Source organism: Bombina bombina, chromosome 2 (assembly GCF_027579735.1).
Source record: "Bombina bombina isolate aBomBom1 chromosome 2, aBomBom1.pri, whole genome shotgun sequence".
NCBI lineage: Eukaryota > Metazoa > Chordata > Amphibia > Anura > Bombinatoridae > Bombina > Bombina bombina.
The window spans coordinates 965109724-965122513 of NC_069500.1; the positions used below are offsets into that span (position 1 = coordinate 965109724).

The 12790-nt window shown below is 40.2% G+C and overlaps 1 protein-coding gene across 2 annotated transcripts in view; it reads right to left on the reverse strand.

Moving 5' to 3' along the window:
* The window catches only part of RAP1GDS1 (Rap1 GTPase-GDP dissociation stimulator 1), a 488321-nt gene extending 476461 nt beyond the window's left edge, over positions 1 to 11860 (reverse strand). Inside the window, exon 1 of one of the 2 annotated variants that reach the window (XM_053703455.1) lies at positions 11633 to 11860. In XM_053703455.1, the coding sequence (XP_053559430.1) occupies positions 11633 to 11636 (4 nt within the window). In that variant the 5' untranslated portion in view covers positions 11637 to 11860. The remainder of the gene's footprint in view (positions 1 to 11632) is intronic. The other variant, XM_053703456.1, reaches the window with a different exon arrangement.
* Positions 11861 to 12790: the final 930 nt, after the last annotated feature.

The following is a 12790-nucleotide window of genomic DNA, read 5'->3' on the forward strand; positions in this document are numbered from 1 at the left end:
GCTGCCATAGAGTACTTAAGACACGTGCACACTCCTGAGCTCCTATGAGCCAACCTAGTTTTACTCTTATAATAAAAGATACCAAAAGAATTAAAGGGACAGTAAACCTTCAAACTAATGTTATATAATTCTAACCATAGTGCAGAATTATAACATTAGCTTAGCACCAAGTTTCTAAAGCAAAGGTTTGCAGAGATATTATATTTCAAAATACAATTTTACTGACGCCGCTCCTGACTCTACTGAGCGGGTCTTAATTTGCATAAGCGCATCGCGGGCACGCTGTCTAGTCACAGCCGGCTTGATCGCGCCATTAAACTGAGTGTAGCTCGCTCCCGCTACCAGACCGGGAGTGAGCTACATTCAGTTTAATGGCGCGATTAGGCCGGCTGTGAATAGACAGCGTGTCCGCGATGCGCTTATGCAAATTAAGACCAGTCAGGAGCAGCCGTCAGTTAAATTGCATTTTGAAATATAAAATCTCTGCAATCTTTTGTTTTATAAACTTGGCGCTAAGCTAATGTTATATAATTCTGCACATAGTTATAACATTAGTTCGTAGGTTTACTGTCCCTTTTAGCAAATTTGATAACAGAAGTAAATTGGAAAGTTGTTTAAAATTGAATGCTCTATCTGAATCATGAAAGTTTAATTTTGACTAGCCTGTCCCTTTAAATTAATTCCATTAACAAGGTGACCCATGTAACACAAGCAATCATATCCCTGAATTCTGTTTCTAGCCAGAAATACATCTAAGCCATTTTTAAAAGTGATGGTAAAGTCGGCCAAAGTGCTCCACAGGATAAGACAAAACATAGGTCTTATCCTAACTAGCATATCGATATGGTTTTCAATTTATCAGCACACTGAATAATGTTACTTTAATTCCTGCTACGTTAACGTATTGAATTCAGCTTGTCTCCAAGATTTTTGAAGCTCCTTCTTTGAGTGGCATCTGTTCTAGCCAATCAGAACCTCACCATGCGCCCCATGTAAAAGTCTATCTGCACACTCCTGCAGAACGCTGTCATCTTACTGAAATGCGCATGTGCTATAAGCAACTAACACTATTTGCGCAACAGAATAAGTCGAAACCGCAAAATAAAATTCCCTTATTCTGTTGCGTAAATAGCGTAAGTTGTTTGTAGCGCATGCGCATTTCAATAAAATGACAGCGTTCCGAGCACAGGAGCGTGCAGATAGACTTTTACATAGGGCGCATGGTGAAGCTCTGATTGGCTAGAACAGATGCCACTCAAAAAAGGAGCTTCAAAAATCTTAGAGAGAGGCTTAATTCAATACGGTAACGTAACAGGAATAAAAGTACAATTCTTCAGTGTGCTGAGGAATTGATTAATAAAAAACAGAATTTATGCTTACCTGATAAATTACTTTCTCCAACGGTGTGTCCGGTCCACGGCGTCATCCTTACTTGTGGGATATTCTCTTACCCAACAGGAAATGGCAAAGAGTCCCAGCAAAGCTGGCCATATAGTCCCTCCTAGGCTCCGCCCACCCCAGTCATTCGACCGACGGACAGGAGGAAATATATATAGGAGAAACCATATGGTACCGTGGTGACTGTAGTTAGAGAAAATAATTCATCAGACCTGATTAAAAAACCAGGGCGGGCCGTGGACCGGACACACCGTTGGAGAAAGTAATTTATCAGGTAAGCATAAATTCTGTTTTCTCCAACATTGGTGTGTCCGGTCCACAGCGTCATCCTTACTTGTGGGAACCAATACCAAAGCTTTAGGACACGGATGAAGGGAGGGAGCAAATCAGGTTACCTAAACGGAAGGCACCACAGCTTGCAAAACCTTTCTCCCAAAAATAGCCTCAGAAGAAGCAAAAGTATCAAATTTGTAAAATTTGGCAAAAGTGTGCAGTGAAGACCAAGTCGCTGCCTTACATATCTGGTCAACAGAAGCCTCGTTCTTGAAGGCCCATGTGGAAGCCACAGCCCTAGTGGAGTGAGCTGTGATTCTTTCAGGAGGCTGCCGTCCGGCAGTCTCATAAGCCAATCGGATGATGCTTTTAAGCCAAAAGGAAAGAGAGGTAGAAGTCGCTTTTTGACCTCTCCTTTTACCAGAATAAACAACAAACAAGGAAGATGTTTGTCTGAAATCTTTTGTAGCCTCTAAATAGAATTTTAGAGCACGGACTACGCCCAAATTGTGTAACAAACGTTCCTTCTTTGAAACTGGATTCGGACACAAAGAAGGTACAACTATCTCCTGGTTAATATTTTTGTTAGAAACAACCTTAGGAAGAAAACCAGGCTTAGTACGCAAAACCACCTTTTCTGCATGGAACACCAGATAGGGCGGAGAACACTGCAGAGCAGATAACTCTGAAACTCTTCTAGCAGAAGAAATTGCAACCAAAAACAAAACTTTCCAAGATAGTAACTTAATATCTATGGAATGTAAAGGTTCAAACGGAACCCCTTGAAGAACTGAAAGAACTAGATTTAGACTCCAGGGAGGAGTCAAAGGTCTGTAAACAGGCTTGATCCTAACCAGAGCTTTGATAGAATCAAGCGTTCAATCTCCAAGCCGTCAGCTGGAGGGAGACAAGATTTGGATGTTCGAATGGACCCTGAACAAGAAGGTCCTGTCTCAAAGGTAGCTTCCATGGTGGAGCCGATGACATATTCACCAGGTCTGCATACCAAGTCCTGCGTGGCCACGCAGGAGCTATCAAGATCACCGAGGCCCTCTCCTGATTGATCCTGGCTACCAGCCTGGGAATGAGAGGAAACGGTGGAAATATATAAGCTAGGTTGAAGGTCCAAGGTGCTACTAGTGCATCTACTAGAGTCGCCTTGGGATCCCTGGATCTGGACCCGTAGCAAGGAACCTTGAAGTTCTGACGAGACGCCATCAGATCCATGTCTGGAATGCCCCATAATTGAGTTATTTGGGCAAAGATCTCCGGATGGAGTTCCCACTCCCCCGGATGGAATGTCTGACGACTCAGAAAATCCGCCTCCCAGTTTTCCACTCCTGGGATGTGGATCGCAGACAAGTGGCAGGAGTGATCCTCCGCCCATTGAATTATTTTGGTCACTTCTTTCATCGCCAGGGAACTCCTTGTTCCCCCCTGATGATTGATATATGCAACGGTCGTCATGTTGTCTGATTGGAACCTTATGAATTTGGCCTTTGCTAGTTGAGGCCAAGCTCTGAGAGCATTGAATATCGCTCTCAGTTCCAGAATGTTTATCGGGAGAAGAGACTCTTCCCGAGACCATAGACCCTGAGCTTTCAGGGATTCCCAGACCGCGCCCCAGCCCACTAGGCTGGCGTCGGTCGTGACAATGACCCACTCTGGTCTGCGGAAGCTCATTCCCTGGGACAGATGGTCCAGGGTCAGCCACCAACGGAGTGAATCTCTGGTCTTTTGATCTACTTGAATCATTGGAGACAAGTCTGTATAATCCCCATTCCACTGTTTGAGCATGCACAGTTGTAATGGTCTTAGATGAATTCGTGCAAAAGGAACTATGTCCATTGTTGCAACCATCAACCCTACTACTTCCATGCACTGCGCTATGGAAGGACGAGGAACAGAATGAAGCACTTGACAAGAGCTTAGAAGTTTTGATTTTCTGGCCTCTGTCAGAAAAATCCTCATTTCTAAGGAATCTATTATTGTTCCCAAGAAGGGAACTCTTGTCGACGGAGACAGAGAACTTTTTTCTATGTTCACCTTCCATCCGTGTGATCTGAGAAAGGCTAGAACGATGTCCGTATGAGCCTTTGCTTTTGACAGGGACGACGCTTGTATTAGAATGTCGTCCAAGTAAGGTACTACTGCAATGCCCCTCGGTCTTAGAACCGCTAGAAGGGACCCTAGCACCTTTGTGAAAATCCTTGGAGCAGTGGCTAACCCGAATGGGAGGGCCACAAACTGGTAATGCTTGTCCAGAAAAGCGAACCTTAGGAACTGATGATGTTCTTTGTGGATAGGAATATGTAGGTACGCATCCTTAAGATCCACGGTAGTCATAAATTGACTTTCCTGGATAGTGGGTAGAATCATTCGAATGGTTTCCATCTTGAACGATGGTACCCTGAGAAATTTGTTTAGGATCTTCAAATCCAAAATTGGTCTGAAAGTTCCCTCTTTTTTGGGAACTACGAACAGATTGGAATAAAATCCCATTCCTTGTTCCTTTATTGGAACTGGGTGTATCACTCCCATCTTTAACAGGTCTTCTACACAATGTAAGAATGCCTGTCTCTTTATTTGGTTTGAGGATAAGTGAGACATGTGGAACCTTCCCCTTGGGGGTAGTTCCTTGAATTCCAGGAGATAACCTTGAGAAACTATTTCTAGCGCCCAGGGATCCTGAACATCTCTTGCCCAAGCCTGAGCAAAGAGAGAGAGTCTGCCCCCCACTAGATCCGGTCCCGGATCGGGGGCTACTCCTTCATGCTGTTTTGTTAGCAGTGGCAGGCTTCTTGGCCTGCTTACCCTTGTTCCAGCCTTGCATCGGTTTCCAGGCTGGTTTGGGTTGTGAGGCATTACCCTCTTGCTTAGAGGATGCAGAATTAGAGGCCGGTCCGTTCCTGAAATTGCGAAAGGGACGAAAATTAGACTTATTTTTAGCCTTAAAAGACCTATCTTGTGGAAGGGCGTGGCCCTTTCCCCCAGTGATGTCTGAAATAATCTCTTTCAATTCTGGTCCAAACAGAGTTTTACCTTTGAAAGGGATGTTGAGCAATTTTGTCTTGGATGACATCCGCTGACCAAGACTTTAGCCAAAGCGCTCTGCGCGCCACGATAGCAAACCCTGAATTTTTCGCCGCTAATCTAGCTAATTGCAAAGCGGCATCTAAAATAAAAGAGTTAGCCAATTTAAGTGCGTGAACTCTGTCCATAACCTCCTCATATGGAGTCTCTCTACTGAGCGACTTTTCTAGTTCCTCGAACCAGAACCACGCTGCTGTAGTGACAGGAACAATGCACGAAATTGGTTGTAGAAGGTAACCTTGCTGTACAAAAATCTTTTTAAGCAAACCTTCCAATTTTTTATCCATAGGATCTTTGAAAGCACAACTATCTTCGATAGGAATAGTAGTGCGTGTTTAGAGTAGAAACTGCCCCCTCGACCTTAGGGACTGTCTGCCATAAGTCCTTTCTGGGGTCGATCATAGGAAATAATTTCTTAAATATACGGGGGGGAACAAAAGGTATGCCGGGCTTTTCCCACTCTTTATTTACTATGTCCGCCACCCGCTTGGGTATAGGAAAAGCGTCGGGGTGCACCGGAACCTCTAGGAACTTGTCCATCTTGCATAATTTTTCTGGAATGACCAAGTTGTCACAATCATCCAGAGTAGATAACACCTCCTTAAGCAGTGCGCGGAGATGTTCTAATTTAAATTTAAATGTCACAACATCAGGTTCAGCTTGATGAGAAATTTTTTCTGAATCTGAGATTTCTCCATCTGACAAAACCTCCCTCATGGCCCCTTCAGATTGGTGTGAGGGTATGACAGAACAATTATCATCAGCGCCCTCTTGCTCTTCAGTGTTTAAAACAGAGCAATCGCGCTTTCTCTGATAAGTAGGCATTTTGGATAAAATATTTGCTATGGAGTTATCCATTACAGCCGTTAATTGTTGCATGGTAATAAGCATTGGCGCACTAGATGTACTAGGGGCCTCCTGCGTGGGCAAAACTGGTGTAGACACAGTAGGAGATGATGTAGTATCATGTTTGCCCAAGATGATTCCTCAGATGAGTGGAGTAATTTCATTATCTGTGGCAGTACTGTCCTTACTTTGTTTGGACGCTATGACACAATTATCACATAAATTTAAATGGGGAGACACATTGGCTTTCATGCATATAGAACATAGCTTATCTGAAGGTACAGACATGTTAAACAGGCTTAAACTTGTCAACAAAGCACAAAAAACTTTTAAAACAAACCGTTACTGTCTCTTTAAATTTTAAACAGAAAACACTTTATTACTGAATATGTGAAAAAGTATGAAGGAATTGTTCAAAAATTACCAAAATTTCACCACAGTGTCTTAAAGCATTAATAGTATTGCACACCAAATTTCAGAGCTTTAACCCTTAAAATAACGGAACCGGAGCCGTTTATAAATTTAACCCCTATACAGTCCCAGCTATAGTCTTTGCTGAGACCCAACCAAGCCCAGAGGGGAATACGATACCAATTGACGCCTTCTAGAAGATTTTCCAGCAATTTTTAGATCCTCACACATGCATCTGCATGCCCTGTTCTCAAAAAACAACTGCGCAGTAATGGTGCGAAAATGAGGCTCAGTCTATAACTAGGAAGGCCCCCTGACTGGAAAAGGTGTCTAACACAGTGCCTGCCGTTTAATAAATGTTCCCCAAGTTTATAAATGCAAATTGTCAGCCTAAATCTGAATAAAATGCCCAAATAAAGCAATCGATTTAGCCCATAAAAATGTCTACCAGTTTTTTAGCCCATAATAAGCCCTTTATTCTGTTTGTTTGACTAAGAAAATGGCTTACCGGTCCCCATGAGGGGAAATGACAGCCTTCCAGCATTACATGGTCTAGTTAGAAATATGGCTAGTCATACCTTAAGCAGAAAAGTCTGCTAACTGTTTCCCCCAACTGAAGTTACTTCATCTTAACAGTCCTATGTGGAAACAGCAATCGATTTTAGTTACTGTCTGCTAAAATCATCTTCCTCTCACAAACAGAAATCTTCATCCTTTTCTGTTTCAGAGTAAATAGTACATACCAGTACTATTTTAAAATAACAAACACTTGATAGAAGAATAAAAACTACATTTAAACACCAAAAAACTCTTAACCATCTCCGTGGAGATGTTGCCTGTGCAACGGCAAAGAGAATCACTGGGGTGGGTGGAGCCTAGGAGGGACTATATGGCCAGCTTTGCTGGGACTCTTTGCCATTTCCTGTTGGGGAAGAGAATATCCCACAAGTAAGGATGACGCCGTGGACGGGACACACCAATGTTGGAGAAAAGCATATTGATAATGCTAGTTAGGATAAGACCTTTACAAATATGTGGAGCACTTTGGCCGAATTTATCATCACTTTAAATGTATCTAATTTTTTTGCATCCACTACCTCTTCAGGCAATGAGTTCCACAATTTTGATTGCTCTTACAGTAAAAAAAACAAAAATCACAATCTCCTTTCCTTCCGACGTAAAGGAAACATTCCAGCCAAAATCGAAATCAACATGCATGCATTTCAGTTTTGAATAAAAGCATTTTTGATATATATATTGGCAAAAATGTTTCTAATAAAAGCTATAACTCTTTAAAAAGTGTATTTAAGTATGCACCGTGCACCAGCATTTTAAACACAGCACTTACTCAGAAAGCCTAAGGTGCTTGTTCCATCTGGTAATGACTCAATTTGTTAATTGCTGACATAATATGAGCCCCACTAGTTCTCTGTATTTAAAATGCTGGTGCATTGAATTATGTAAATGAACAACATTTTCTCCTAATTTCTCTTAACACTTTTTTATTTAGCCACGTTGGGTTGGATTTATTTACATTTACCTATGTGGTATGTGTTGATGTGTATATTTATTTAACAAAGTTTTAACAATTTATGCTATTTAAAGGGACAGTAAATGTTTAATATAGATAAAGTTTCATAGACACACATGGTTTCACGGGTTTTTTTTTTCTTCTTCCAGCAGCGGGGCAGTGCAGTCAATCAAAATGCCACAGCCTGCCCTGTATTCCTTTTCAGAGTGCGCTCACAGTATCATTTGAATTTCCTCTGCTTTATAAACAGTGGAACACAATGCTTTTGGCATTGAAATCTACGATTTATATAGTGAGTAACATATACATCTCGTGTTAGCTGCCCCTTAGAACATAACAAGCATTTTTTTATTTTTTTTTAAAGATAAGTAATAATTTTTAATCACCCCCCCCCCTTGATTTACTATTAGTCAAAGAACCATATTTTAAAAATAGGACATGTAAATGAAAATATATATTGAAATTGGTGTTTATTATTATTATTATTATATCTTTCTATGCAGCACTATTTATATTAAACATTTACTGTCTCTTTAACAATTTCCTTAGATCATTGAATTTTGTTTTCTCCAAAAACTTAAAGTGAAGGTCAAGTCCGTTTTACTCGTTCACGCCGTTCAGCTCGTTATTTGAAATGAACCTGACTTACACCGTACTCGTCTGCCCGCCCGTCATCTTAGATAACTTGATTGACATATATGTAAGATGTAATGCTCCAATCTCTGTTTCCCCCCCGGGGCGTTCAGCCCCTTTTTCAAAACCTCACTTCTAAGAATTGCACATGCGTAACTCCATGAAGAGCGTCATGTCTCTGAGGCGCTTTCATGAGACGCGCATGCGTATTCAGCTTGCTGTTTCCGCAATCGATACATAACTACAACAATAACGATCGCTTACAAGTAAGTAACAAGAAGCTGTCAATAATTATGATCTAATCGTGTGTGACGATACTGAATCTTGCCAGCACAAACTCTTTGTCAAGCAAATAATTTAATAATTAATACAAAATAATGTAAAAATCGGAGAATCTCAAGCGGTTTCATAATAGACAAAAAATGCTAACGTTGCCCACGATCGCATAGTACTCAATGAATGTATGTATTCATTCATTGAATACTATGTTTCACTTACGCGACTGCAAAATGTAACGTATGCGCGATTCGGTGCACATACGCATGCGCAGTTCGTTTCCATATGTTGTGTACGCACTTTAGGACGTAGAGAGCTTGTGTGACCGCTCGCTACGTCACTAACCCAGAATAAGGAAGTGTTGGAGGGGAGAAGTCCCAATGAAAACGGGTAGGATTTTTATATTTAATTTTTTATAGAAAGGAATATGCAAATTAAAAAAAAAAAAGTTAGCGACTGGGATGCTTATAAGATATTTAATTAAACTCAGTAGGGAAGTAGGAAAAAATTGACCTTCACTTTAAAAGTCTTGGTTGAACTCTATAACACTGCTTATGGAAAGTGATTTCAAAAGTTATGATCACTGTTACCCGTGTTCTTTGACTTCTATGTTTGATATTATTTCTGTATTGTTTGATAGCATTAAATCCAATATAGCTTTATTTATAGTTAGCACCTCTATTAAAGGGACACTGTACCCAAAAATTTGCTTTCATGATTCTGATTAAGCTTGACATTTTAAGCAACTTTCTAATTTACTCCTATTATCAAATTTTCTTCATTCTCTTGGTATCTTTATTTGAAATGCAAGAATGTAAGTTTAGATGCCGGCCCATTTTTGGTGAACAACCTGGGTTGTCCTTGCTGATTGGTGGATAAATTCATCCACCAATAAAAAAGTGCTGTCCGGAGTACTGAAACCAAAAAAAAGCTTAGATGCCTTCTTTTTCAAATAATAATAGCAAGAGAACGAAGAAAAATTGATAATAGGAGTAAATTAGAGAGTTGCTTAAAATTGTATGCTCTTACTGAATTACAAAAGAATAAATTTGGGTTCAGTGTCCCTTTAATTGTGACATGAAGTTGTGTGAGAGCTTTTTAAAATGTATTACCCTTAGCTGTCTTGCTAGTTTAATTGGCCCAGTTTATTTTGGGGTGGTTAAAATTCCTATAATTAAAATACTGGCATTATTATCAGCCTTTCCTATTGGCATTAGCAGGTGAATTTCCTCCATGTCACAAATGTTGGGGGGCTAGTAGCATGTTCCAATTAATATTTTTTAGGATTTTTTCCCACTCAAAGTTATGGTAGCGATTCCTATTTGTATGATCAGATCCGGAATGAAAACTATATTTTAAATGGACTTTAATTCATCCATTTTAAAGAAGATGCTTTATAACGTACTCTTTAATATAGCAACGAAATTCCATGTGCTCAGGCCAGCCATTTTAAAACTCTTTTTTTTTTGTGAGCCAAAGGTTTTGACTGTTCTCCAATCGACACTCTAGCCACACACAAAAAAATAAAATAGTGTGAGTGTCGTATGGCTAGAGCTCTGATTGAAAAGAGTTCAAACCGTTAGCTCACAAAAAAAAATACTTTTGAAGTGGGCAACCAGAGCGCAGGTATTTCATCACTGTATTAAAAGTAAGTTACAGCGTATCTTTATTAGAATGGATGAATTACTGTCCATCTAAAATATTGTTTCCATTGCGGATCTTATTATACGAATTGGAAACTTTACCATCACTTTAATTTCAACCCACAGTGTCCCCGCATTATCACCTGTATCATCATAAATATCTTCCCTTATTGTGGGTGTAAGTTAAGTTTTAATATACATGCAAATTCCTCCTCCCTGTTTATCGCTAACTAAACACATTGCCTGAACCGATGTCGAGAGGTATATATGTGCAGCCACCAATCATTAGCTAGAACACAATACTGCACTGCTGCTTCTGAGCCTACCTAGGGCTTTTCAACTAAAAATACCAAGAGAACGAAGCACATTACATAATAGAAGAATACTGGATATTTGTGCAAAAACGCATGCTATCTGAATTATAAACATTTTACTTTACTGTCCCTTTAATCATGCAGATTCAGATAGATTATGTAATGTTAAACCTCTTTTGAAAATGAATCTATATTATCAAATTTATTTTGTTCTCTTGTACATATCCTACACTACTGGGAGATAGTGACTGATGGCTACACACATTTGTCTCTTGTCATTGTCATACCAGACATGTTTAGCTAGCTCAAAGTAATGCACTGCTACTTTGTTATGTGTTTCATTCCTTTGCATGGGATAACCATAAACATATGAAAGCAACATTATTTATATATATATACATATACACACACTCGCCAATACTGTTTGTATGCACTCACTATAGTGTATATTTACACCAATATCACATCCCCAATGAAGAGCAGACATAACCCTTTCTATATACTCTTGAATATTGCAACTAGCTACAAAACGTAATGTAGATTTATCAACAACTGAAACAACACTTAGATGTTTTTCAAATAGATTAAATAACAATTATGTTTTGTTGCTTCTGTATTTGCTTTAATAGGTGATGTATATGATTTAAAAGAATATCACATTTTAAAAACCAAGTGGTTTATAAAAGCAATATTTTTAGCATATACCATAAAGCAAATGTGACATAAAAATATTACTACATACTATTATTATAAATTATTATGCACAAAAAGCCATACATTTGAGATGTATATAGACTCACTTGAGCATACATGACACACTGTATTTTTCATTCAGTCAACTTCCTCATCACTGTATGACTTGGAACTACAGGTTTATAACATTAGATATTTGATGACTGTCAGTTGTCAATAGACAACTAAAAGTATGGCACGTTTCAATACACACATTAGAGGGGGGCAATGAAAGATTAACCCATTATTTGTCAGAGTAGCTTGGCAGTCAAAGGGCTGATTGCCTTGTCAGGTTTTTCATTTCCCATATATAACAGAAACCTCAAAATGAGGGCAATTTAAATGCCAGGGATACAGGTGTAGATAGTAATGTCGCATCCGTACATCGGTGTAATATTTAAATAGCAACACATCGGTGTTGTACAAATCGCAGCCAGTGTGCACAATGTCATTCATACAGCCACAGAATACGTGACACTCACCCATGCCTTTTTCTCCTGGATCGGTGTTTATAATGTGATACCAATCCGGAGCTCCGTGCGTCGCTGTCCTGTCACGTGACTGCCGGGAGATATATGTTTATGTGTACGGGGGGATCCTCGTGCAGCCCGCAGACACCAGCCTCCGAGTCTCTCCGAGCGCGAGACACAGCGAGACCCAGGAGCGCGTACCCGCAAGCTTCCCTACCCCAGCCCTCTCTAGCTCTTGCCTGAAGTGGTGCGCATGCGCAAAACAAAGCCCTAGCGCTGCCGCGCCCCATCCTGCTTGGCAGCTGCAATTCAGCAGCTAGTAGCGTAGTGGTGCTGTCAGCAGCTGTGTGGTGATGTGAAGAGCGTGATGGAGTATGACCATCTACAATACATAACATAATTACTTAGTTTAATAACTTTGCTGTTACACTGTCGTTTCTGGAATTTATAAAGCTTGCATTCTGTAAAATGTTTAATCTTATCACATCATTCAAGCTACCATGAGATTGTTACTTTGATTTCTAACATAATCATGTATAAGTTATAGTAAAAAAAAAAGCTGCATGTTAATGTTTAATGCAGGACAGCTGATCTGCCTTCATTTACATTAATAGTCCACAAAAATCTTGGACATGTTGATTTTTAGGTGGTGAGAGGCCATACAGGAAGAAATGCCAGATAAGCAGTTGCTGATGTGGGAAAGGACAGACGGAGAGAGTGCAGGGGTGGATAGGTAGATCGGGGTATAATTGGCATAGAGGTGATAGTTGAAGCCATAGCTACTGAAAAGTTTACCCAGTGAGGAAGTATAGATAGAGAAGAGTAGAGGGCCAAGAACAGAGCCTTGAGGTACTCCAACAGAGAGAGGCAATGAAGAGGAGGAGTCGCCAGCAAATGAGACAGAAAATGACCTGTTAGAGAGACAGAAAAGGACCTAATATAGAGATAAGAGTGGATCCTTCCATTCCTATTGGCTGACATTTTAAAATCAGCCAATAGGATGGGAGCTGCTTAAATTCCCAAAAATAAAACGGGTACCTTGCATTCAATCTTCAGTGTGCGACGGAGATCGCATGAATAGGAGGCCCCGCACTGGATGTCGTCATCGCCGTAGGTCCTGCTCAGTTCCATGCCACCGGGATGAAGATAGAAGATGCCCCCGTGAAGGAT